The 27,769-nt window shown below is 40.2% G+C and overlaps 1 protein-coding gene across 5 annotated transcripts in view; it reads right to left on the minus strand.

Moving 5' to 3' along the window:
• micu3a (mitochondrial calcium uptake family, member 3a) overlaps positions 1–23,445 on the minus strand; it is a 59,730-nt gene extending 36,285 nt beyond the window's left edge. For all 5 annotated transcript variants that reach the window (XM_036583567.1, XM_036583562.1, XM_036583565.1 and 2 more), the window contains exons 1-5: positions 23,181–23,445; positions 17,399–17,546; positions 16,601–16,632; positions 16,356–16,434; positions 3,442–3,489 (exon numbers count right to left, since the gene is read on the minus strand). In XM_036583567.1, coding sequence (XP_036439460.1) covers positions 3,442–3,489; positions 16,356–16,434; positions 16,601–16,632; positions 17,399–17,546; positions 23,181–23,432 — 559 coding nt within the window. In that variant the 5' untranslated portion in view covers positions 23,433–23,445. The remainder of the gene's footprint in view (positions 1–3,441; positions 3,490–16,355; positions 16,435–16,600; positions 16,633–17,398; positions 17,547–23,180) is intronic.
• Between the last annotated feature and the right edge of the window lie 4,324 nt (positions 23,446–27,769).

Below are 27,769 nucleotides of genomic sequence, written 5' to 3' on the forward strand. Positions count from 1 at the left end.
GTAATGGAAGCTTATATCCCAACAATAAGCAAACCTCATCCCTTCATCCATATGGAGCTGTTCAGTAATCTCACATAGACTTCCTCATGTGGTTTCTGGCACCGTATGACACACTGTTATCTACAAAAACAAAAGTATGTCACAGCCAAAAAAAACACCAGCAGGATCTTCAAGCCGCCAACATTAGTGAGGAGACTGGAGGCTATTTTAACATTTAACACAAACTCGAACCCCAGATAATAGTCAATAGCATGTGTTTCACGAGCATGAGCAACAAGCTTAACCACTGCCAGCGGTCACATAAAGTAGCCTTTACATTAGCATGAAAAGTGTGCATTGCGTTTTGTACAGTTGCAAGATTCCAGCACTTAAGGCGGCAAACTACCCATAACATAATTTAAACAAAAAAATTTCTACTAATTATTATATACTTAAAACTTGCAACGTAGACTATGTATTTTTTGATGTTTTCTGTTTATAGGTTGGCTTTACACAGTGAAACTTTCATGCAACTAGTTGCATGCAACATAATTTCCGTGCTACTTGACAGCAACATGAAGCAACTCAAAGTGGCACACAACACATTCAGTTATTTGACTAGTTAGCCAAATTAGCAGCTTGTGTTTTTGATACTGCATTGTTTAAATACCTGTTAGCATTAGCTGGTGGGTTAGTTCCACTGGTTACAGAAATGCTTTGAGGCACTCATGTTGTTCTGGCTCAGAAAACTGACAAAATAAAAAACTACCAACCTTGAGTCAGTTGGGCCCAAAGGTCTCAATTTCAACTGCCCAATAAACCATCTTTCATTTTGTTTTTTTTTGTTTGTTTTTTTGCCCACTGATCTGGTGAACTCAGTTGACATGATCCTGTGATGTGTTGCCATCGTTCTGATTGGCGGTTTAATGAAACTAGATTCACAAAGTTAAGATGCCTGCAACTGTTCCGACTGAGTTTCAAGTGAGTTGCGGGACGCTTTGCATTATGCTCAAACCATGTAGCTTCATGTAGGTTTCAAGCAACTAAAGTTGCATGAAAGTTTCACACTGTAAACGACTTGTGTAATTAATGCAAATGACTTTTTTCGTCTGTCAGATCAAAATAAACATGCATTGCCACTTGTAAATGATCAAGTGAAGTCTTTGACGTACATATTTGACAGAAGAATTTGTGGGAGATGACGAGAATATATCTGTCAGTATATGAGCTGAGGAATTTATCACGTCTTATGTTTGTGGGATGGAGTGTTGTAGAGCTGCAACTATTGAATATTTTCATTTTTGGAATATTCTATTGAGTATTATTTTGAATATTCAAATATTCCATAAGTGAAGGTCAAGATGTGTTTCACTTTAACAATCAAATAAAAAATGATTTTTTAATCTTAGCCTTATTTCTTTTTTTTTTTCTTCTTCTTCTTCTCATTATTATTATTAGCATAATTTTTTAATGAAATACTTTAAGGTCCTTGAAAAGCATCACTCGTTGTAATGCAAGCATGTAGCATAAAATGCTATTCCGAGGGATTCTCAAATCCAATCCCTCTGACAGGATGGTTCACACTTGTTTAGGTAAGTGATTCAAATCCGTCATTAATGTGACGAACCGGCGTCCTGAAATGACCCACATGAGCTCATCCTACTCAGTAACGTCACGTGAATGAATCACGTTCATCATCAGCACAAACTAACGAGCAGAACAAGCTTCGCTGTGAAGATCATTAACTCTGATCAGCTCTCAGCTTCATTATTAGAGCGAGACGGAGGAGAAAAAGGTGAGATGAGCTGCTTTTCCACTGTTTACAGGTTTTAGCTTCTGTTCGGTGCTGCTGCCATGGTAACGCTGAACGATGGCGCACGCACAGTGGAAAAAAAGCACATGAATTCCGATCTGAGCGTCACATTAAGGTCACATGGCCATGAATTGGATACGTATCTGACCTAGGACCTCATATGAAAGTGTCTCAGGTCGGATTTGAAAAGATCAGATTTGTGTCCACACAGCCCTGAAAACATCAGATCTGAGTCACATTAGGGCAAAAAATCGGATGTGTGCCACTTCAGCCTGGTAATGTGAACACAGCCAAAGAGTATATGTTTTGAGCGCGTAGGTCTGTCAGTCATTCACTGGCTTGAGGTTTCTTTGAGAGCTTGAGGAAAGACCAAACTGTGAGAGCTGGCAACCCTGCATCAGAAGTCTGCCTGCACTTTTGTCCACATGTACAGAGAGCAGTGTGTCGTACAGTGTCAGAAACCAATGAACAACTCAACACGGTTTGGGGCAAGTGTGTGATGATTCAGGCGTGCAGTTAGCACAATGCTAAGAGGCTAACTTTTAGAAAGAAGGAGCAAGAAGGGCCTGGGTTTGAATCCCCGGCCAGGTGATCAGGGTCCTTTCTGTGTGGAGTTTGCATGTTCTCCCTGTGTCTGTGTGGGTTTCCTCCCACAGTCCAAAGATGTGCAGTCAGGCCAGCTGGAGACACTAAATTCAAGGTGTGAATGTGTGTGTCTGCCCTGTCATGGACTGGTGACCTGTCCAGGATGTTTCCCGTTGAGAGCTTGGATAGGCTCCAGCACCCTCCACGACCCAGGAGGATAAGCGGCTTAGAAGATAAATGAATTGTTTGCTACATTAGCCTCCTAGCTCCAGCATAAAACTAGAAGCAAACTTCAGACACTGAAGTTCACAATATACATGTATAAACTATGACGTGTTTCCCAAGTCCAATAAATGGGCAATGTGTTTTGCTAAAATGCACCTCTTTCGATGTAAACTGGGCAATCCTAATCTTGGGGTGGGGCTTACGTAAGCAGTATTCTCACCAATCACAAGGCTGACAGGGGTTGCCCCACCCACCCAGCTTTAACAAAACCGCCCCCCCCCCACTGCAGTGTCTCTGTGTTTGTCAGAGAAACATACAGAGAGAAAGCCAGCAACCAAGCGAAAGCTAACCTAGCAAGCATAACTGAGTCATCAAGCTAGCTCATCTGTGATCCGGGATAGCATCCTCATTTGAATATTAGGCCACACCCAGGTAGGTCTCAGACAGGCCTGATCAAGCCAATGTTTCACATTATTTCTACAATATTTCACACTGTGTTTCCTGGGACATTAAAACATAGTTTAACATGGTTATTCTGGGTGTATAAACAGACCTGTCATGGCTTCCCTTTTGAGTTTTAGCATTTACCTGTTATTTATCTAGCTCTCTCTCTCTCAGGATAGTCTGGGTGGGCCTTGTCTGCAAACTTTAACAGCCATAAGTCAGGATTCGGCTTTATATTAGGAAATGGAGGCTGGTCGCTTTGAGAAAGAGGAAAAAAATGAGGGGCAAGATAGACAAAGTGAGAGAGAGAGGACAAATGGAGAGGAAGACAACAGCAAAAGAAGGACAGAAATGGACAGAAAGACAGAGGACGACAGAGAGAGGTTAATACTCACTTGTCAGGATGCACAGCAGGAAGAGATACTCCGTGTAAGAGATGATTCCTGCCAAAGAAGATCAAAGGGTCACATTCATTCTGCTAATGTACAGTAACACACTAACAAAACCCCAAAATGGCTCGCTCGCCCACTCCTCTCTCCTTCCCTCTCTCCGTCTTCTCTCCCGAGCGCCATCTAAACCTGGAAACTCGGGCCGGCGGCTTGTCTGAAGGCCGGATTAAAATGTTTACTGATTTTCAAAGCTCAGGGGGCCTCGCGGAGGTAGATGGAGCTGCGGCGGAACTTTTTGCTCCTCTCCTCGGCGGGACCATGAGTAATCCCTCCTTTCATGACGATAAGATCTAAAAAGGTGCCTCTGCAGACCGAGTGAGGCTGGCCTTCGTTTGGCCCACACACCCAGGGGCGTCCTGAAAACTACAGGTCTCGGGTGGCACCAGCCCTCCAACTGCCACCTTCCATGTAAACACACCATAAACTTCACACGTACATGCTGTTTTCCACTGCTGCAATCACCACATGCAGTAATATACAATACAAATGATCTCTCCGTGCTCTGCCCACAAGTAGCCAGTGCTGCATTCATAGTACTGTACCCTTTACATTTCCAGTCAAAACAACCGTTAAGTTTTAAGAGAAATGGGAAGGTCAAAAAAAAAAAAGACAAAACAGTTTCAAAACTGGAGACAAATCTGTAAATATAACAAAAGAAGCTGATGGTGTTCTCGAAACGATGGATTGACCACCCCAGAGTCCAAACCTCAACATCATTGGGTGCGTTTACAAGCATTTAATAATCTGATAACTGCAGAAAATCAGATTTTGTTAGTAATTCGAGTAACACATTTACACGCACTTGAGTAATCAGATTTGAAACTCCAGGTCTACATGAGTCAGACAGTAATCAGATTTCTGCTTTTCAACCAGCCAATAAACTTACAGAAGAACACAAGATGTAAATGTAATATAAAATTCAAACTTCTGTCACAGCTTTGTTTTAATCATCGCACCATTTTACCTGAAAAAAGGGATTTACATCATCTAGAAAATGAAGAATATTCAAATCCTTCATTTCGTAAAACATGTATTTGGTTTTAGCTTCGCTCGAAAAGTGTTTTGCTGTGTCTCGTGCTGACGCTGCTCGCTTATTTCCAGTCCGTTTTCACACATGCTCAGAAATCTGACTGAGAAATCCGAAAGAAATCAGAGTAAGAGTTCACAAGCACTTTATGACCCATTTTCTCGTGAGTATGTGCCTCACTGGTTAATTGACTGATGTATGATCATTTCATTTATGCAGGTTTGCTTTGGCAGCTTTGCAACTTAACATGGTAACGGCCATAACACTGTTTTGAGTTTGAGCCTGACAGAGAGAGAGATACGGAAGGATTTTGAGGATGTTTGGGCAGAAAGTTGGAGGGGGGCCGGAGGGGGATATGCTACCCTTTCACGGCCGCACAGCAGCAGCGCTACAGATAGTTCTGGGTGAGTGAGCCGAGTGTTTCGGAAGAGCAGTTTTACGCCTGCAGGAGGACAACCTGACACTTCCAGAGCAGTTCATTCACTACAGCAAGCATTCAAAAACCTACAAGCCCCCCCTTCACTACAGCAAGCATTCAAAAACCTCCAAGCCCCCCCTTCACCCCTCACCACAAACATTCACACTCAGCTCTGTCCTTCATGCTGTAAAATTCCCAGAATCCCATTCAGACCTGCTCAGTACTCAAGACTAGCATAGCTAACAAATAAAAGGAGGTTTTTCTAAAGTACAGACAGAATTCAGGCCTGTTTTTACAGTTTGGTCAAAGCCAACTGGTGGTCCACATAGAGGGTGCTTATTCTTTAGGAGAAGGGGCTCGTTGAAGCATCTGAGATGCACATGCCACCCAACATTTCAATGAAAAACGTAAATAAATAAACAGATAACTTTAGAACTGTCACAGGCTTCTGTCATATATTATGCATATGATGTACAACCCCAATTCCAAGTTCCAAAAATGCCCATTTTGAATTTGATGCCAACAACACGTTTAGTTTAGCACCCGGACTCTTTTAATATGGAGCAATGTTGTTGCATTGGCCTGCAGGCAGGCCAGTTTAGCACCCAGACTCTTTTAATACTCTTTTAATGTAGTTGCATTGGCCTGCAGGCAGGCCAGTTTAGCACCCAGACTCTTTTAATATGGAGCAATGCTGTTGCAATACATGCTGAATGTGGTTTGGTATTGTTTTGCTCAAATAAGCAAGGCCTTGCCTAAAAAAGACGTCGTATCATTGAGCACTAATGGTGCCTTCACAGATGTACACGTCACCCATGCCATGTGCAATAATGCACCATCATGAATACTGGCTTTTGCACTGTCCACTGATAACAAGCTGAGTGGTCCTCAGCCCGGAGGGGAAAACGTCCATGATTTCCAAAAATAATCTCAAATGCTGATTCGTCGGACCACAGGACACTTTTCCACTTCACCTCAGTCCATTTTAAATGGGCTCAGGCCCAGAGAAGGTGGCAGCATCTCTGAATCCTGTTTATGTATGATTTTCAATATGATTTCTTCTTTGTGTTTTAGAGTTTTAACTTGCATCTGTGGATACAGTGAAGAACTGCTTTCACAGACAGTGTTTTTCAGAAATGTTTCTCAGCTCATGAAGTGATTTCCACTACAGAATCATGTCTGTTTTTAAAGCAGAGCTGCCCGAGGGTCCAAAGATCATGGCCAGCAAATACTGATCCTCTGAATCTTTTAATGTTATTATGTACTGTAGATGATGAAAAGCAAAACTTCTTTGCTATTTTACGCTGAGAAACATTATTTTTGAATTGTTGCACTATTTGCTGTGTAGTCTTTCACAGAGTGGTGAACTCCTCCTCATCTTTACTTCTGAAGGGCTCAGCTTCTCTGGGATGCTCTTTTTACCCAATCATATTACTGACCTGTTGCCAATCAACCACCAGGTGTATTTTTTTAGCATTACACAACTTTACCAGCCTTTTGTTGCCCCGTCCCAACTTTTTGGGAACGTGTTGTTGGCATCAAATTCAAAATGAGCAAATATTTTTCAAAAAACAATAACATTTCTCGGTTTCAACATTTGATTTGTTGTCTTTGTACTATTTTCAATGAAATATAGGGTTTAAATAATTTGAACATCGCTGCTTTTCGTTTTTACTTACACTTTGCACAGCGTCCCAACTTTTTTGGAAATGGGGTTGTATAACAAACTAGCCCAGACAAGCACTTTTAAGACTTTTAAGGGACAACTAAGATAAAAATACATTAAATATAATGAAGAATAAGAAAGAATAATAAACAGCCAATGTGAAAGGAGCTAAACAGATGTGTGAATATCTGTACATATGCAGATATGAATATCTATACATATGCAAGTCTGAGTAGACATATAATAATAGCTATTAAATACAGAATATGATTGTATAGAATATTATTGCACAGCTGAGCAAATAAGCATTATGTTACAGAGGAGTCAACCTGTATGACAGTAAGGAGGGCTTGTTGGTTTCAGGTTATAATTAAAGTGCGAGGTGTCCACTGTGGTTAATGAGCGCTACAGCTCTGGGGAAAAAGGTGTTAGCATGTCTGGCTGTGCTGGCTTTGATGGCCCTGAATCTTCTACCAGAGGGGAGTGGCTGGAAGAGGTGACGTTCAGGATGAGAGTCAGCTGTAACCTTGCCAGCATGCTTTGTCACTCTGCTGTTGTAGATCTCCTGAAGCGTTGGCAGATACATCCAACGATCCTCTCCGCCATCCTAATTATGCCCTGGAGTCATTGTTGTGAGGTGGAGGAACCAAACCAGATGGTTATGGATGATGTCGGGATGGACTCGACGATCACTGTGTAGACCTACATCATTCAAGTTCTTCAGCTGTCTCAGGAAGAACATGCTGAGCTCTCTTGGCGATGGACAGCATGTTCCTCTCTCACCTCAGGTTCCTGGATATGGTGGTGTCCAGGAACTTGAGTGACTCCGCAGTGGAAACCACAGAGCTGTTGATGTTGAGGAGGGCCTAGGGAGGGGGGTTGCGCCTGAAGTCCACTACCATCTCTACAGTCTTTTCCATGCTGAGCAGCAGGTGGTTGCTGCTGCACCAGGAGACCAGATGCTCGTCTTTCTTTCTGCAGGCATCATCACTTTTGGCTATAAGGCCCAACACAATGGTGTCATCTGCAAACTTGAGGGTCTTCACAGCTGGCTCCTTGTAGACACAGTCGCTGGAATAGAGGGTACTGAGAGTCCGGGGGTCTGACGTGTGTCTCACTAGCTGCATCTGCTGTCTCCTGTTTGTCAGGAAATCCATGTTCCACCAGCAGATGGGATCTGGCGCAGACAGCTGGGACAGTTTGACGTGCAGCAGCTTTGGCACTATGGTGTTGAATGCCGAGCTGAGTCCTCAAACAACTCTAGCGTAGGTTTCAGGTCTGGCGAGACACTGTAGCATGAAGTGCAGGGCCAAGCTGACCACATCATCAACAGACCTGATTGCTCTGTATGCAAACTGCAGGAGATCCAGTAGAGGGTTTGTGATGGTCTTCAGGTGGGCTAACACCAGGCGTTCAAAGACCTTCCTGAATACAGAGGTCAGGGCTACTGGTCCAGTAATGTTGTTTTTTTGGGGGACTGGAATGACGGTTGAGGTTTTGAAGCACAGTTTCAGTGATTTGTCGAGGATCTTTCTGAGAATCAGTGCTAATTGATCAGAGCTGTGCTTTGGGGTGGATGGAGATTCTAAGTCTGGCTCTGGATCTTGTCTCACCTTTCGTCTGCTGATGACTAATGACTAATTATAGATGACTAAATGACTAATGTAGCTATCAGATTTTAATTAGAAGATATTAGCTAACTACCAACAGAACCTTTCAGTGATTTCTATGATTTTTCATTATTTGTCTACCTTAAAGACTAGCTAGCTTTTATTTCTACCATGTTATGTTAATGTCTGCTGCCTCTGTTCTAGCTAACAAATAATGAGAGCTATTACACAAGAATGACTAACGTAGCTGTCATATTTTCATTTAGTAATATTAGCTAACTTGCTAGGCGCCAGTGTTATTCCTCTTGCTAAACGACTGTAGCTAGCTAGCTATTATTTCTGCCACATTGTTGGTGTCTGCTGCTTACATTTAAGCTAGCCAGAAAAGAAAGCTTACACAAAAGTATGGACAAAATGACTAATTTATCTAAATTTCATTAGATAATGTTAGCTAACTTGCTAATGCTGGTTTGTCACCAGTGTTTTATATATATATATATTATATATATATATTATATATATTATATATATATACATAGCTAGCTATTATTTCTACCCAGCTACTGTTACTGTGTGCTGCTCCTATTAAAAGCGTATGGACAAGGTGACCAACGTAGCTACCATGTTTTCAGGATGCACTATTAACTGGCTAACAGACACGTTTAATTTCACTAGCTAAATGACTGTTAGCTACCTATTATTTGTACAATGTTTGCTGCCTCTGTTGTAGCTAACAAATACTGAAAGCTCATAGAAAAGCAAAAACAAAATGAGTAACATAGCTAACATTTTCATGAGGTCATGTTAGCTAACTTGCAAATGCCAATTAAGCACCATGCAGTTTTTATTCCTCTAGCTAGCTGTTATGGTTAGGCTAGTTAAGGTACCAGTTTTAATTCCTGTAGCTAGCTAGGTAGCTAATTGTTATGTCTGCTGCTACCATTGCAGCTAACAAATAATGGAAGCCTTTACAAAAGTATGGACCAAATTCAGGCTTCAAGATGGCTGCCACTACTGTTTATACCAACCTGGCACAATGCTAATGGCCTATTGCCGGCTAAGAGGTTGGTTGCGTTCTCGTTTTTGGAGATTTGAAGCATTTGGCAGGACTGTGGGCTGCAGTGCACAGTTTTCACTTAAAGTTTCCATTACTTGTTAGCTATGTTAGCCTTGTAGCTCCAGTGCTAAAGAAACAAACTTCAAATGGCAAAAACAAACTGTGTACATTTATACCTAAACTCTTGCTTTAAAGAGCCTTTTAGTGCAAGGTAGATGCATTCCATGAGGGTTCCTTACAGGAGCTCTAGATAAGGGTTCTAGCCAGAAGTGAGAACAAGTCACTAAGTTGTAAGTAACAAGTATGTCTGAAGTCTTGACACTGAAGTCCAGAGTCGACTCCCAAGTGAAGACAGTCGAGAACAAGTCAATGTGCATTCTTCAGCTAATTTAAGGCCATTTTAACACTAAACACCAATAATGACAGTAACAGCATTACAGCCTTTTAATGACAGCATGTTAGCAGTGTATGGTAGTGTATTTTAAGGGTTTTTTTCCACCCATCCAAATAAAATTCAAAATTTATTGAACATGGATAACCATGGCAGACATAGTATACTACACCTAAGTACTACTGAACTTGGGAGCATGGGATTAAAACAAAATTAGTTTTAACTGAATTTAGACGACAGCAGAAACCCAAACGACCAAGTCTCAAGTCCTTCCGAGTCATGAGGCTCAAGTCCAAGACAGAGTCACTGGTGTTCAAGTCCAAGACAGAGTCATTGGTGTTCAAGTCCAAGTCGGAGTCACTGGTGTTCAAGTCCAAGTCAGAGTTATTGATGTTCAAGTGCAAGTCAGAGTCACTGGTGTTCAAGTCCAAGACAGAGTCATTGTTGTTCAAGTCCAACTTGGAGTCATTGGTGTTCAAGTCCAAGTCGGAGTCATTGGTGTTCAAGTCCAAGTCAGAGTCACTGGTGTTCAAGTCCAAGTCGGAGTCATTGGTGTTCAAGTCCAAGGTCGGAGTCACTGCGTGTGTGCAAGCTCCAAGTCGGAGTCTATGGTGTCAAGTCAAGTCCAAGACGGAGTCATTGGTGTTCAAGTCCAAGTCAGAGTCATTGATGTTCAAGTCCAAGTCAGAGTCATTGATGTTCAAGTCCAAGTCAGAGTCACTGGTGTTCAAGTCCAAGACAGAGTCATTGGTGTTCAAGTCCAAGTCGGAGTCACTGGTGTTCAAGTCCAAGTCGGAGTCATTGGTGTTCAAGTCCAAGACAGAGTCATTGGTGTTTAAGTCCAAGACAGAGTCATTGGTGTTCAAGTCCAAGTCGGAGTCACTGGTGTTCAAGTCCAAGTCGGAGTCACTGGTGTTCAAGTCCAAGTCGGAGTCACTGGTGTTCAAGTCCAAGACGGAGTCATTGGTGTTCAAGTCCAAGTCGGAGTCATTGGTGTTCAAGTCCAAGTCGGAGTCATTGGTGTTCAAGTCCAAGACGGAGTCATTGGTGTTCAAGTCCAAGTCGGAGTCATTGATGTTCAAGTCCAAGTCAGAGTCATTGATGTTCAAGTCCAAGTCAGAGTCACTGGTGTTCAAGTCCAAGACAGAGTCATTGTTGTTCAAGTCCAAGTTGGAGTCATTGGTGTTCAAGTCCAAGTCGGAGTCATTGGTGTTCAAGTCCAAGACGGAGTCATTGGTGTTCAAGTCCAAGTTGGAGTCATTGGTGTTCAAGTCCAAGTCGGAGTCATTGGTGTTCAAGTCCAAGTCGGAGTCATTGGTGTTCAAGTCCAAGTCAGAGTCACTGGTGTTCAAGTCCAAGACAGAGTCATTGGTGTTCAAGTCCAAGACGGAGTCATTGGTGTTCAAGTCCAAGACGGAGTCATTGGTGTTCAAGTCCAAGTTGGAGTCATTGGTGTTTAAGTCCAAGTCGGAGTCATTGGTGTTCAAGTCCAAGTCGGAGTCACTGGTGTTCAAGTCCAAGTCGGAGTCATTGGTGTTCAAGTCCAAGACGGAGTCATTGGTGTTCAAGTCCAAGTCGGAGTCATTGATGTTCAAGTCCAAGTCAGAGTCATTGATGTTCAAGTCCAAGTCAGAGTCACTGGTGTTCAAGTCCAAGATAGAGTCATTGTTGTTCAAGTCCAAGTTGGAGTCATTGGTGTTCAAGTCCAAGTCGGAGTCATTGGTGTTCAAGTCCAAGACAGAGTCATTGTTGTTCAAGTCCAAGTTGGAGTCATTGGTGTTCAAGTCCAAGTCGGAGTCATTGGTGTTCAAGTCCAAGTCGGAGTCACTGGTGTTCAAGTCCAAGACGGAGTAATTGGTGTTCAAGTCCAAGTCGGAGTCATTGGTGTTTAAGTCCAAGTCGGAGTCATTGGTGTTCAAGTCCAAGTCGGAGTCACTGGTGTTCAAGTCCAAGACAGAGTCATTGGTGTTCAAGTCCAAGTCGGAGTCATTGGTGTTCAAGTCCAAGACGGAGTCATTGATGTTCAAGTCCAAGTCAGAGTCATTGATGTTCAAGTCCAAGTCAGAGTCACTGGTGTTCAAGTCCAAGACGGAGTCATTGTTGTTCAAGTCCAAGTTGGAGTCATTGGTGTTCAAGTCCAAGTCGGAGTCATTGGTGTTCAAGTCCAAGTCGGAGTCACTGGTGTTCAAGTCCAAGACAGAGTCATTGGTGTTCAAGTCCAAGTCGGAGTCACTGGTGTTCAAGTCCAAGTCGGAGTCACTGGTGTTCAAGTCCAAGTCGGAGTCACTGGTGTTCAAGTCCGAAGTCTGGTGAGTCCAGTCGAGTCATTGGTGTTTAAGTCCAAGTCGGAGTCATTGGTGTTCAAGTCCAAGTCAGAGTCACTGGTGTTCAAGTCCAAGTCGGAGTCATTGGTGTTCAAGTCCAAGACGGAGTCATTGGTGTTCAAGTCCAAGTCGGAGTCATTGGTGTTCAAGTCCAAGTCAGAGTCAATGGTGTTCAAGTCCAAGTCGGAGTCATTGGTGTTCAAGTCCAAGTCGGAGTCACTGGTGTTCAAGTCCAAGTCGGAGTCATTGGTGTTCAAGTCAAAGTCGAGTTGCAAGTTTTTTAAGATTTTGTCGAGTCGAGTCTCAAGTCATCAAACTCGTGACTCAAGTCTGAGTCAAGTCCAACTCACATGACTTGAGTTCACACCTCTGCTTCTAGCAGATTTTAAATGGGCACTGCGTTCCGTACATTCCGCGATTCTACAGGCGGAACAGTGACAGATAGATAGTTTCCTACTGAGGAGAACCGGCTCTACCTGATGGCTCTAACATCTTTGTTTTGCATGACAAAACCATTCATCATTTCTAAAATGATGCTTTATTTGAATGATCCACCAGGTAGTCAAATAAAGGAAAGGCCTCACATGCTTTTGTACGTCAAGCAGATGAGGAAAGCATTCCAGACACAATCACACACACATATGATCATACACTATGCTCTTTTCATGTAGTCAAGACCTTTTTAGAGCGAGGTAAGCCTAAAATGCCATAGCGTGATCCCCATGGTCAGATAACCCTTGGTCAATTATCTGTAATTATCTGCTCTTATCCTAGACCAGAGTTCTGCAAGGTCTTAATAGAAATGAAATATAATTCCATGCTGAAGAAAAAGCTTGGTTGACTCTCATATTGTATGTTTTCATTTAAAGGGGAATATCACTGATTTTCGAAACTTCCTGCATAATTTACTGGTTAAGATGCAAAGTCAGTTGGAGTGGTTTGATGTGAAATGCTCCGTTCTGGAGAAACGTAATGATTCATAATTGTTCGCAGTGGTAATGATAGGAACCAGATGTCTGAAGCATTTAATGCGTCTCTTACAGAAAGCTACTACAAAAAAATGTTCCGAATACATTTTTTTAATGCAAGAATCATTGTTTTATAATGGTTTTGAGAAGATTTTGGCCTAAAACACAATTTTTAAAAATATCTTAATGGCGGAAGGGTACACGCAGGGACGCTGTAAGGTAATATAGCCCCCCAACTAAAACGTATTTTTTCAGATTTACCACATTTTTGCCATTATCAACAATACATACTCAGAAAGGGTGCTTATCTTCACTGTTGGCTTTGGATGCTAAATAAAACATTGTATTTACATATTTATGTCGTAGGCACCACAGCCCACAGGTTCCTGTCACCACTACTGTAAAGAAAATCAAGCTTCTAAGTTTCTCTACAATTAAACTTTTACATTAAACGGCTCTGAATGATTTAGTTTACATTTCAGCCACTGAATCGTGCAGAAATTAAGCTTGGTCAAGCTTTTCGACCAGCTGGGTTGACTAGCCTGTTCAAGCTTAACCAGCTGGGTGACCATCAAATAGCAGCTTTGACAATCTGAAACCAGCTACCAGGTTTTAGCTAGATTTTTTAGCAGGGTTAGTATTTATAATATTGATATTTATTGGTTAATGTTTCAAATGAACTTTACTGGATTAGCCATAACAAGCTAACATGGCCTTTTACGTATGGGGTCCTTGAGAGTCTTGAGGCTAAAGCTTAACAGTCACTAAGTTAGCCAAGCATCCTGCCATTGTGCCAGCCACAATGGAGAAGACTGTGTCTGAAAATGATCCAAATACTTGTGGCACATTATGTAGGTTCTAGATTATACAAAACAGTGTCAATAACAAGGACTAGAAGCCTTTATAAGGCGTTTAGAATAATATCATGACAACCACAATCGATAACAGCGAAAGATTAGTAAGCGACATTAACCAATCAATCGATAACAGCGAAAGATTAGTAAGCGAACTCTCTTTGCTATTATTATATGATCACAAGATAATATCATCCACATAGACCAGAGATAGTGTCTTTCTAAACACACACATACTTGTATTCCCTTCATCTGAATCTTCAACAATGAATGATAAGTAGTGTCTGCAGCCCTTTTGCTTCTCCAAATCCTAGTGAAATTTTAGAGTTTGATTGTAATCTGTCATCAGAGATGACCACAGCGCTGTTACATCACAAACAGCCTTCATGGTAGCTGGTCATTCCAGTCAGTCTGGTGTGCCCATAGTGCAGAAAGTGTTAAACTTTCCCTGCTTCCACCAGAACCACCCCAGCGTTCGCCTTCCCCTAGAAACCTCTCTCCAGGGACCCTCACATGAGCGCCTTCCCGGTTTGCATACCCGCTCCAATTAGCATCAGATTTCTATCATTGCTCCGGCATGCTAATCAGATGCTGCGCTAGCTCCGCACTCGCACATCCTCACGCAGGCTGTGGCTCAACATCAGTTAAACTAACGAGATAATGCGCCGCTGCCAAATTACAGCGCTGCTTTTAAAAGGATAATTGTTATGAGGAAGAGTCGGAGAAGAGCAGAATTCAGGCGCTTTATTTTTAGCGGTCCCGCTGCGGTTACAGTCAGAGCGGAGCTAGCGTATAATTATCACCGTGGGGAATTAGCTGGCTGGGCTGCCACGGGCTGTAACAAACTCCACACGAGCAAATGCTTTAATTGCTGCTCTCTTCTCAGTGGTCTTACTTATAGTCTCGCTTTTATTTATTTATTTCATAGTCCTTCCTAAGTTTCTTCCTTCGTTAGCATGTGGGAGAGCTGTTAGCTTCCAGAGTAGACTGTGGAAGAGTGAGGGACACACTACTGTAGTAAAGCACTGAACTATAGGCTCATTCACCACAGTCACACATCAGAGAATGAAGCTAAGAAGAGCTAAAGCTAGCAGCCACTGATATCCACACACTTTCTTCCATCCAGACGTTGAACAAATCTATCCACCTACTAATCTGTTCTTTCGTAGCGTCGAGAGGTAAAGCAAGCTTTCCAGAACATTTACAAAAATCCAATTCAACCTAATAAGATGTGTTTTAATGTTGCTAGCTGGCTCTATTTGCCATTTTCTGTTGCTATGACAGATTAGCTTGACTTATAGCTTGAGTAACATATTGTCGCATCTATTTCTGAGGTAATGTTCGTATATATGGTGAGTATAAAGAGGAAAACGTTGCTAGCCATGCTGCAGCTGCTACACCTGATATTTTCTCCCACATTTTCCTATATCCCAACAAACTAGGTGAATGGAAATATATGAAACTGTCTGGTGGGACCCAACACTGGAGAAGGACACAAGGCTAACTTTGCTTGCGAGTAAGAATTAACCAATGTGAGAATTTCAGTACGCCGATATCCATTGTATTAAAAATTATCACACATATTTATCCATTGGTGCCAATACTGATATATGGATTATGCAGAAATCCGTTGAAAGAGTTGAAAACACATTTCCGACTTTCAACTGACTTTCAACAGACTTTAGACTTAAATCCTTTTTCTTTCAATGACCCTGCACCTTAATTATGTTTATTTTTTTAAAATAAAGGATTGAACATTTCATTTTGTCAAAAATAAAACAATCGATTTGCCATATGTTTCAGTAGTGACTGTTTCGGTAATGACAATTTTAGCTCAAAAATGGTCGACAGTACTTGACTATAAAACACAGCTGTACACACATAAAATCATGATATTTTGCATTAAAACACAAAAAAAGTTGACTTAACTGCAGAATATATGTGTTTCAGTAGTGACGAGTTCTAATGTTCCACAATGTTTCACACTGATTTTTAGACTTTGATACGCATTTACTTCAACACAATGGGATCTAACTGCTCACCATGTGGCCATGAGGGACAGAGATGCAGCCTCACTTCCGGCTCTAAAATGCAGAGGCGTGGCTAAAATAAGGCCCCGCCTACAGACTAAAACTCTTTGTGTTTCAGTAGCAACATGAAAATGTGGGACTGAATTCTTTTATTTAAACTTTTCAAACTTTTAATCAAATTCATGATAAATCTTAATCTTTCAACTTCACTAAAAACATTAAAAAGTAAGTGTTATTTTAACAAGTGTAAATTATGATTTTGTATATATTTAGCGTATCCTTGTAAATATCTAAGGTCTGAATACTTCATTGTTTTTTTTATGTTTTGTCCACTTAGAGACCCCAGTTTGAACTTATTCTGTAAAATGACCCACATGCATATTTATTAAATGTCAAAATTGGGGCTAAAATCCACCTGGATTAGTATTACGAAGGAATGTATCATTTATTTGTAGAGGCTTACAAATGCATTAAAATGAATAAAAAGCAGATATTTTAGCATGTTAGCAACCCACCTCGCTCCCGAAGGTTACGGAACAGCTTGGATGTTCCTTTCCACACTGGAGGAGTGTCAGCCAAGATCTTCTCCAGCTCCTGTCCCGAGAAAAATGGAGATGAGACACACAGCAACTGTGGCACGAGCAACGTTTAAATATACCTTGCGCAACAGCTGCATGTGTTACCGTATAAACATGACATACATGTGTTACATGTTAGAAATGTTTTGAGCAAAAAGAAGAGCAATGATTTTCTACCAGACCTGTTTCGTGAGGGACCTCCATGGTTTTTTATCTGGTAAGGAAAAGAGAAAAAGAGACGTTATATGGATTACAGGCTGTAATAGGTGACACTCTGGCCCAATCCCATTTCACCCCTTACCCCTACCACTTAGCCCTTGACCCTCTGTTTTGAATGTTCACATCTAGGGGTAGGGTGTCCCAATTTTTGTTGAGATAGAGGGGTAGAGCTAAGTGTTGGGGCTACATGGCCCTCCAAACAGAGGTTTTTCAGAGACTCCAAACAGAGTGTTATGAGGAAAAAAAGAAAAACCGGCAAGATGGCTGCATGAGCGACCAGAGAAACACACAAATGTGAGAATTTTCTCTGTTAAAAGTTACGATAACCACTGTATTATCTTTGTTTAATGTCGTTTCAGTGTATTATGGTTGTTTTCTTTATAACAAGCATAAAAAATCGCTAATAGCATGCTAATGTCTCGGTAGCTAGCTAGCTAATGTTCCCGTTCCACCTTAAATAGTCCAGCAGTTCTGACGCCTCAAGCTCCAGAATGTAGCTGCTGCACCATTTAAGGTGGAACAGGAAGATTCGAACAAGAAGCTGGTGAATATCTGACTTCAGCTTCATATCACTGAATTTTAGCGGTGGGTGATAATAAATAATTGCCCCCCTCTTTGAAGGCATATGATGCCCTAAATGTAACCCCAGCAGTGAGGAGCTGAACTTTTCCCTCCTCTGCTATCACTGAAGACGGGCCGGGTCGCCTACAGAGCAGCCTTCAGGTGAGGATGAGTATGCTGAGCTGAGAGTGGTTACTCACTGCGGGGTTGGCTCATGGTGACCGACTCAATGAAGTTCTGAGGGGTCATGTACAGCTGACCCTCGTACTCCACAGAGCTGAAGAGATGAAAGCGGTACTCGTGAGACGACATGGAGACGTCCCTGTCCTTAAAGTTGAGAGGCCGAGCCTGCGCAGAAAAGACAATGGGTTGGATAATGGGCAGAGGTAGGTGTTTTAGTGTTAAATCTTTGGTGGAGCTGGAATGGTTCTACCTGGGGAGGCGGTTTAAATGATTGGTGATGAGCGATTTGAGCTCAGTACAAATCTGCAATGTGTGTAGTTTTACAGACTGGCAGTAACAACTGTGGAGTAAATTACTACTTCTGTAATTTTATGGACAGAAGTGAACATATATTTTGCTAAAATGGACTTCACATAGTCCCTTCATCCTCAGTACAGGCCTACTGGCAATCCTGGGTCAGTATCAATGGGGTGGGCACTGGATTACAAGCCTCCAGCAGCACTGCTGATCCACTTGTACTAGCGCAACACACACTAACATCAGCCAAATAGTACCTGCTCTGTGGTGGTCCTTTGGGGGTCCTGACCACTGAAGAACAGGGTAAAAGGGGGCTAACAGCGAACACAGTATGCAGAGAAACAGATGGACTACAGTCTGTAATTGTAGAGCTACAAAGAGCTGATAAAGTGGACAATGACTCTAGATACAAGGAGTTAGTTCTAAAGTTATGGCTGATTGGCATACATATATATATATATATATATATATGTATGTATATCGCTGCTGTTGAAACAAAACCTTGTATCTCCAAAACGATAACTTTACAGGAAAAGGAAAAAACATACTTTCCTCTTAATGTAAGTCAACGGAACCAGATTTTTTTCCAAGTAAATCTGAGCCGTTTATTTTGGTCCATTATTCATGAAATTTACACTCAATGTAAAGAACAACAGAATGTATATCCCGCTATAATTAAATCTCTGTTCACTATTACCGTCTGTTATCACTGTCATGGTCCACTATCACTGCCCTCGTCACTACTACCATCACTGTCCGCTACCATTGTCCACTATCACTAATATATTTCAGTATTGCTGTTCACTATTACTGTGTACTCTTACTGTCCACTACCACTGTCAACACTCACTGTCCACTACCAATGTCCACTAGCACCGTCTTCTTTATTGTCACTGTTACCATCCACTGCCACTGTCCACTATTAGTGTCCTCTTTAGTACCACTGTGAACTCTCACTGTCCACTATCACTGTCCTCTTCACTATCACTGTCTGTACTTACTGTCCGCTACCACTGTCCACTATCACTGTCCTCTTCACTGTCCTTTTTACTGTCTACCATTGTCCCCCATTACTATCCTCTTTACAATCACTGTCTAAATCTTACTCTCCACTACCATTGTCCACTACCACTGTTGTCTTCACTATCGCTGTCTACTCTCACTGTCCACTACCACTGTCCTTGTTACTGTTCACTACAATTATCCCCTGTTACTGTCCTCTTCCAATCACTGTCACCGTTTTCCAACATTTAAAATGTCCAAACTGATCAACGCTATACATGCAGTCTATCCGTAAATCCCGATATTAGTGTTGATTTGGCTCAAGCTTGTCTAGAAGCACTGATCATACTCGTCCTAGTAGTAGAGAGCATGGCCAAAAAGTATACCTCGCTAAGTAAAACCATTTTAGATGCTTAAGCAAACCTATTTTAATAAGTTAACAGTGGCTTATTATTCTGAGATGTTCCTTCATTTTTTATAAGAACGATATTTAACAACCAAAATAAATCTGAAGTTTTTTGTGCACAAAAATGAAACTGACCAATATTTAGATAAACCTACACTTTTTCAAGGGCTCTTTAGTAAAGAAAATGGTTCTGTATAGACCCATGAACACCCAACCCTTTGTATGATTAAAGGGTTCTTTGCATGGTGAAATGGTTTTTCAGACTGATGGAGAATATGTTGTAGATGGTTGTATAGAGCACCAAAAAAGGTTCTGCTATTGTTACAGTGTCAAGCTTTTTCAAAAAGGTTTTATATAAAACCATCTACAGCACATTCTCCATCAGTTTGAAGAACTCTTTCATGTTGCAAATCATGCAAGAGGTTCTTTGAGTATTGATGGTTCTTTATGGAACCATCTTCTTTACTAAAAAACCCTTGAAGAACCTTCTTTTTTTAAGAGTGTATGTCAGTATGTCAGTGCAAAATAGTGCTAAATGCTGCTTTACGTCTGAATTTCTACAATGACTTCTTATTCAGCTTTTTTGTTCTAATTTTCCATTCCACCTTAAATGGAGCAGCGGTTACATTCTGGCATCTGCATAGACACCTGAACGTAACTGCTGTCCTATTTACCATTTAAGGTGGAATGGGAATTTCAGATATGAATTCAGCACTGTCAAATTTATCGTTTGTCCCGTACATGCGTCCCGTGCACTCTGACTATCGAGCACTGCTGGAATTTGGACAATACTGAAGTCATTCACGGTTCAGTATTACGGCTAGTTGTGCACACAAACCCCAAGGACATCTGACCAAATCAGAACAAAGTGGACTAGCATAGATGCAACGGACTAGACGGTGGACTTTCATTTAAAACATAACTAAACATTCCTGAATCAGCCGCTCAGCTAAATGGGATAACATTACAGTGGTTTGCACTGCATGTACGTCCAGTTAGCTGCACTTATTTAGGGGATTGTAATGATACTCCAGTACCTCAAGAAGAATTTCAAACAGTATGAACCAGTACACAACCCACTACTAACCCAACGTATACCCACAAAAGCATACTGTGACATAATTTATCACCATAATGATTAACATATTCAGTTGACCAACAGTCTCTGTAAAATACAAGCACAAAAAATCAGTGAGGAAAAATATGAAAAGAAACCAGGTTGTAAACCTTTCAGTTTAACCTTCTGTTGCTATGCCCTTTCGTTATCTCTAAGAGCAAACGTTTCCACTCTACAAAATAGTTTATCTACGTTTACTCAAAGCCTCGTGGGAGGAAGCAGCAGTCGAGTGGTAAACATGTGGAAACTTGAGGCATTTGGAAGAATTCAGCATTGAAAAATTATGACAGTTTCTTTCTGTAGGCTTTCGCTTTGGGGTTGTTTTGAAAAATAACAATTTCCAAGAAGTTTCTCCTGCAGAAATGATATGCAGCATAACAACAACAATAACTGGGAGTCTCAGTGCTTTAGACGCAAAAAAACCTGAACAATCATCTACGTCAGAGCTGCACGATACAGACAAAATACCATTATTTGCTTCATGTCGTTGCTGTCGGAAGAAAACCTTGTATCTCCACTTTTGTAATTTTTTAGTTTTTGACATAATTTAAAAATACCTGTTACTCTTTACATTGTCTGTAAATTTCATGATAAATGGACCAAAAGAAACGGCCCAAAAAAAAAGTTACCATTTTGGAGATATGAGGTTTTCTTCCGACAACAGTGATATATTGATTGTGGTGTGTCTTGAAAAAACTGACTTTTACTGGATTACATGAATATCTTGATTATTCAAAATGCCCAAACAAACTCATCTGAAACTCTGATGGGTTTGGATGGCCAAAGCACACAGGGTAAAACTCACTGGGACTGGTCAGATGGCTAATTTGCATCTTCCTTCACTTTAGACGGTCAATATTAGCCACAGTCTAGTAGCTACCGTCACAAAAGATCATAAAAGAAACTCTTGCACCTTCCTGCTACAAGCTTCGTCTAATTTAGCCTGCAGTGAAAAACAAATGTGACACTGTCGAGAGGAAAAGGCTGACCGGGAGGTGCTTGGACGCCTGCCAAAAGAGGAAATAATGCACTAAAATAGCTGCAGCATTATTTGCTCTCAAGGCAATTTCCCCCAAAATGTCTCTGTCCTTTTCACTATCACTATCACTGTCCACTTTTGTTGTCATACTCAAACTATCACTCTTCACTGTCACTGTCCACTAGTACTGTTGTAGTCCATCGTCACTATCCTCTTCACAATCACTGTTCACTATCACAGTCTACTGTAACAGTCCTTTTCACGGTCACTGTCCACTATCACAGTCCTCTTCACTATCACTGTCCACAGTAACAGTTCACTGTCGCAGTCCTTTTCACTGTCACTGTCCCATATGTCATAGTCATACTCCACTATCACTGTCCACTATTATTGTCATAGTCCACTGTCACTGTTCACTCTCGCTCTCACTACTATCACTGACCACTATGCCCTTGTAACTATTACTGTCAGTGTCCACTCTCACTGTCCACTATCACTGCCTTGTCACTATTACTGTCAGTGTTCGCTCTCACTGTCCACTTCACTATCACTGTCTACTACCACTGTTCACTCTCACTGTCCACTACAAAAGTCCAGCATCACTGTCCTCTTCACAGTCACTTCAACTACCACTGTCCACTATAACTGTCATCTTCACTTTCTCTGTCACTGTTCACTACCAAACTCCACTATCACTGTCCTCTCCAAGTCCGCTGTCGCTGTCCTTTTCACTATCCACTGTCACTACCATTGTCCACTGTCCACTATTCACTGTCGCTAACATTGTCCACTGTCCACTACCAAAGTCCACTATCACTGTCACTTCCATTGTCCACTATCACTGTCTACTCCGACTGTCTGCTACCAAAATCCACTATCACTGTCCTCTTCACTATCACTGTCCTCGTAACTATTACTGTCAGTGTCCGCTCTCACTGTCCACTATCGCTGTCCTCTTTACTGTCATTGCCCTTGTCACTATTACTGTCAGTGTCCGCTCCCACTGTCCACTATCACTGTCCTCTTCACTATCACTGCCCTTGTCACTATTACTGTCAGTGTCTGCTCTCACTGTCCACTGTCACTGCCTCATCACTATTACTGTCAGTGTCCGCTCTCACTGTCCACTATCACTGTCCTCTTCACTATCACTGCCCTTGTCACTATTACTGTCAGTGTCTGCTCTCACTGTCCACTGTCACTGCCTCATCACTATTACTGTCGGTGTCCACTCTCAATGTCCTCTTCACTAGAATACAATGAATACAATGAAATTCTTATTCTACAGCAGCTCCTATGTATAAATAAGGGGGTCCTCTATCACTTTCACTGTCCACTACTATGGTCCACTGTCCCTGTCCACTTCCTCTCTGAACAGATGACGATTTTCCTAATGAACATAAGGGATTTGTTTGATTGGAGTCACTTTTACTAAATAATTAATCATTCATAAATTGACACTAATATTAAAATAATGAATACACTGGTCATAATAAAAATTACAGTTGTTATTAATGCAAGAACTACTACTACCAATAATGCATTATGTTGTAATTACATTATTATAATTATTTTTATTACTAGTAGTATTAATAAAGATGATCTAAGATACTTATATAATAAGTACAAGAAGAATACAATAACCATTTTTTCATAATAATAATATACTTAATTATTATGACTATATAATTAGTATTATTATAAATAATAACCAACCAAGTAAAAAAAATAAAAGCAACAACGTCAAAGCAAAACAACAATCCGTCAGTTTAAGCCCAATAGTTCACGTCTATGTTTGTGAATTTATAATAATTAATCAATAATAATAGGTTAATATAATAACAGCAGTAACTCATAATAATGATAACTGTGTGAAAGTAGAACAGCTCAGTTTTGTGTCTGGTGGTGTTGATAACAATAACAACGACAGCTGCTTCATTTGTGTATGTATATTTGTGCACGTGGCGTTATGGGCAGTGCGCGTGCCCGTGCTCTCACCTCCTCCTCCTCCTCCTCCTCCTCCTCCTTGTCGTGTCCCCGCGCGCGCAGGGCCGGAAGTAGGCTCAGTCCCCCCCGGTGTTGTGGCTCTGTCGCCCCGCGCGCTCCCCACTGGTACCAAAAGTAAAGCGCTCCCGCCGCTGCCCCGAGGCACGCGCCCGCCCTCAGTCTGCCCCCTAGTCTGCCTCTGCACGCGCTCGCGCTGCCCGTCACTCTGCTCCACAGAGCTCGAGCTCCGCGCAGGGCCGCCATGATTCCACCGCTGCTGCTGCTGCTGTGGCTGCGCGCGCTCCCGCGCAACCTCGCGAGATGTGCGCGCTCACGTCCTCAGCAGAGCGCGAGGTTTGAACAGCTGACTGGGAAGAATTAAACACGCACGGCCAAAACCACGTATTGCCATACAGACGGTTCTCTATGGGTTCTTTAATAAAGACAACGGTTCTATTTAGAACCACGAGTTCTATATAGAGCCATGTGCATGCTTAAATGGTTCTTTGCATGGAGAAACGGTTCTTCAGATTGATAGAGAACATTTTTAAACTGAAAAGCTTGACGTCGTAACTATAGCAGAACCCTTTTGGTTCTATCAAGAACCATTTTCAAAAAGGTTCTATGTAGAACCATATACAACACGTTCTCCATCAATCTGAAGAACCATTTCAACATGCAAAGAGCCATTTAAGCATGCGAATGGTTCTATGTAGAACAATGGTTAATTGGAGAACCCTTGAAGAACCATCTTTTGAAGAGTGTAGGGCACCGCCATTAGGAGTCATTCATTAGTGCAGCATGTACAGTATTATAATAATAATATGCGGTTGTGGACGCAATCTAATAGCGCACGAGCCCACAGAATATGGATGCTTTATTATATAAGGTGCGAATAAGGCTCAGTGAGTGAATCAGGCTGTCCCTGTAACAGCTGGAACAGCTGTGCGCGTGTCTGATCGGGTTTCTGTGTCAGATGGTCGTTTATTGAAACTCAACAACACTCAGAAAGACTCCTCTGATTTCCGGCTTTGTTCTCAGTTTCAAAACGAGTCCAGCCTTTGAACACAAACAATAAACAAAACAAAACGACAACAAAGAACGTCTGATCTCTCAACACAGTCTCTAACAGCGCACTAATCAACAAACAAACAAATAAACACGTTAAGAAATAAAACAGAGCTCCAACCGAATAATTAGCCTGAATAAACAAGTGCTGAACTGTAAACAAAGAAAGAAAGAAAGAAAGAAAGAAAGAAAGAAAGAAACTGAAATCAATCAATAAAGCCTGAATTATTAGGCTAAATAAATAGCCTAAATATACAAACAGCTAGGTAAACAAGTGTCTTAATAAATAGCTATATAAATAAGTAAATAGATAAAAATACGTCAAATTTTAAGAAGTTAAATAGGCTAAATAAAAATGTAATAACAATAATTAATAACAATTTAGTAAAGGAGACTAAAAATCAACAAATAAACAAATATACGGAATAAACAAAACGTACAAAAGGAACCAAATGACTCAGATTACTTAAATAGCTACATGAATAACCTAAACAAATAAACAAACAGGTAAATAAGTGTCTTTAATAAACTAAAATAAATAAATGTTAAATAAATAACAATAAATAAATAAATAAATACATATGCTGACATGCCAAAAAAAACAAACAATTGAATTTGTTCTAAATGAAAATAAGTAAATAAATAAATAAATAAACAGTCTGAGAGATAAATAAATAAGTACACTGATAGATAAATAAAGAAATACGTCACGTTCTAACAAGTTAAATAGGCTGAATAAAAAAATAAATAACAATAAATAAATAAAGGAAACTAAAAGCCAATTATTAAATACCAATACTGAGTAAACAAAACATGGAAATGAATCAAAAGACTCAAATTACTTAAATTACGGAATGAACAGCCTAAACAAACAAACAAATGGGTAAATAAGTGTCTTTTAAATAAATAAATAAATAAATAAACAAATAAACAAATAGATAGATAGATAGATAGATAGATAGATAGATCGATAGATAGATAGTTTGATAGATCGATAGATAGATAGATAGATAGATAGATAGATAGATAGATAGATTGATTGATGAATCGCCAATGAGCAGTTATTGGTAATAAATACATAAATAAATGGTCTTCGCTGCTCAGCCGTGTCGCGCGCTGACAGGTGAGTGACGTCTCTACTGAGTTTATCGATCCGTTCGGTTTTATTCAGCATATTTTTTGTTCTGGGGGGGGTTTAACGTGGTGGGAGGGGCAAAAACAGAAATGAGCCATGACTGGGTCGCGCGTGCAGCTGATCTGGCTCATTTAACGGCTTCGCGTTAACTTAATTAAAGATCAGTTTAACCCTTCACTGTCCAGACTCAGCACTGCTGACCTGCTGACTCAGTTCTGTAAGCTGTGCTGCTCTGAGAGTGACATAAACGGGCTCATCGGTCAGTTACTACACTTTTCATATGAAGACTGGACGCCTTTCATTCAGTATTCATTCACAAATACATGATTAGGTCCTAGCTGCTATATTAACCCATTCAAGTCCAGCTCTTAGTGGGATCAGAAAAATGCCACAGATCTCGTTCTGATTGGTCTAAAGAGATGAAATTTGGTGTGGTTATAGCTAAGGTGAACATCTAACAGAGTCCATTTGGATTTTTTGATTATATGTCATATTCATGCTTTTATTTACAATCAAGTCTTCAGTGACTGAAAGCCTGAGCCCATTAATGTCCATAACTGATATCTTCCACATTTGATTGTGAATAAAAGTATCAGAATGAGAAGTAATTTTAAATATTCAAATGTGGACTGATAGAGGTTCATCTAATGTACGACTCTGCCAAATTTCATCACTTTGTACCAATCAGAACAAATTCTGTGGCACTTCTCCTTCATGCAAGTCATGCTAACTTTAGTTCTTGGACATGAATGGGTTAATATGATGTATTAATTAATAAAACTCACTTTGTAGCTGTATGGTTTGATTGATGTGTGTTGAGGCAAGTTCAGAGAACATGGACCAAAGGACATTGTTTGACAGATGGACATTGATGAGTCAAAGTACTGAATGGAGTGAAACTGCACTTACAGTCACCAACACAAAACCAGCAGATATGGATCCACCGAACTATAGAGGACAATCAGAGCAGTTAAAAGGAGGAAAAGTTATAAGAACAACAAAAAGGAAAAAAGCCTTTAATAGTGCAGCATCAAAGTGTTTCTGTGTTTTTGTGTCAAAGGCTCTTCTTAAGTGCTCTAAACTTTCTCACCTTTGATCTGCCGCCCTTTGATTTCTTTATTGAAGGTGTTTAAAGGGTTCAGAGATGATGAGGGAAGTACAGATGTGCTCTTAAAAGGCTGCACACTTTATTGAACAGCTGGATAAGTATAAACATAAATCAGCACCTGCATGTGAGAAATAAAAATCATAAAATAAACAGATAGAAGGGAAACCAGAGTGATAGATCTCTGAGTGGGACTTAATATAGAACTGAATATCTTTAAATAGAACTAAATATAGAACTGAATATCTTTAAATAGAATGAATATAGAACTGAATATTTCTTAATAATACTGAATATAGAACTGAATAAAACTAAATACCTCTAAATAAAATGAATATAGAACTGAATAAAACTAAATACCTCTAAATAAAATGAATATAGAACTGAATAAAACTGAATATCTCTAAAAAGAATGGATATAGAACTGAATAAGACTCAATATCTGTAAATAGAATGGATATAGAACTGAATATTTCTCAATAATACTGAATATAGAACTGAAGAAAACTGAATACCTCTAAATAAAATGAATATAGAACTGAATAAAACTAAATACCTCTAAATAAAATGAATATAGAACTGAATAAAACTGAATATCTCTAAATAGAATGGATATAGAACTGAATATTTCTTAATAATACTGAATATAGAACTGAATAAAACTGAATACCTCTAAATAAAATGAATATAGAACTGAATAAAACTGAATATCTCTAAATAGAATGGATATAGAACTGAATATTTCTTAATAATACTGAATATAGAACTGAATAAAACTGAATACCTCTAAACAGAATGAATATAGAACTGAATGTCTCTCAATAGAACTGAATGCAGAACTGAACAGAACTGATTATCTCTAAATAGAATAAATATAGAACTGAATATAGAACTACATATTTCTCAAAAGAACTGAATACAGAACTGAATATCACTAAATAGAATGAATATAGCACTGAATATTTTTAATAGAATTGAATATCTCTCAGTAGGACTGAATATAAAACTGAATAGAACTGATTATCTTTAAATAGAATAAGTATAGAACTGAAAATCTCTCAGTAGAACTGAATATAGAACTGAATTTAACTGAATATCTGTAAATAAAATGGATATAGAACTGAATATTTCTTAATAATAGTGAATACAGAACTAATCAGAACTGAATATCCTTCAGTAGAACTAAATTTAGGATTGAATATCACTCAATAGAACTAAATACAGAACTGAATATCTTTCATTAGAACTGAATATAGAACTGAATATCTCTAAATAGAATGAATATAGAACTGA

Source organism: Colossoma macropomum, unplaced genomic scaffold (assembly GCF_904425465.1).
Source record: "Colossoma macropomum unplaced genomic scaffold, Colossoma_macropomum, whole genome shotgun sequence".
Taxonomy (NCBI): Eukaryota; Metazoa; Chordata; class Actinopteri; order Characiformes; family Serrasalmidae; genus Colossoma; species Colossoma macropomum.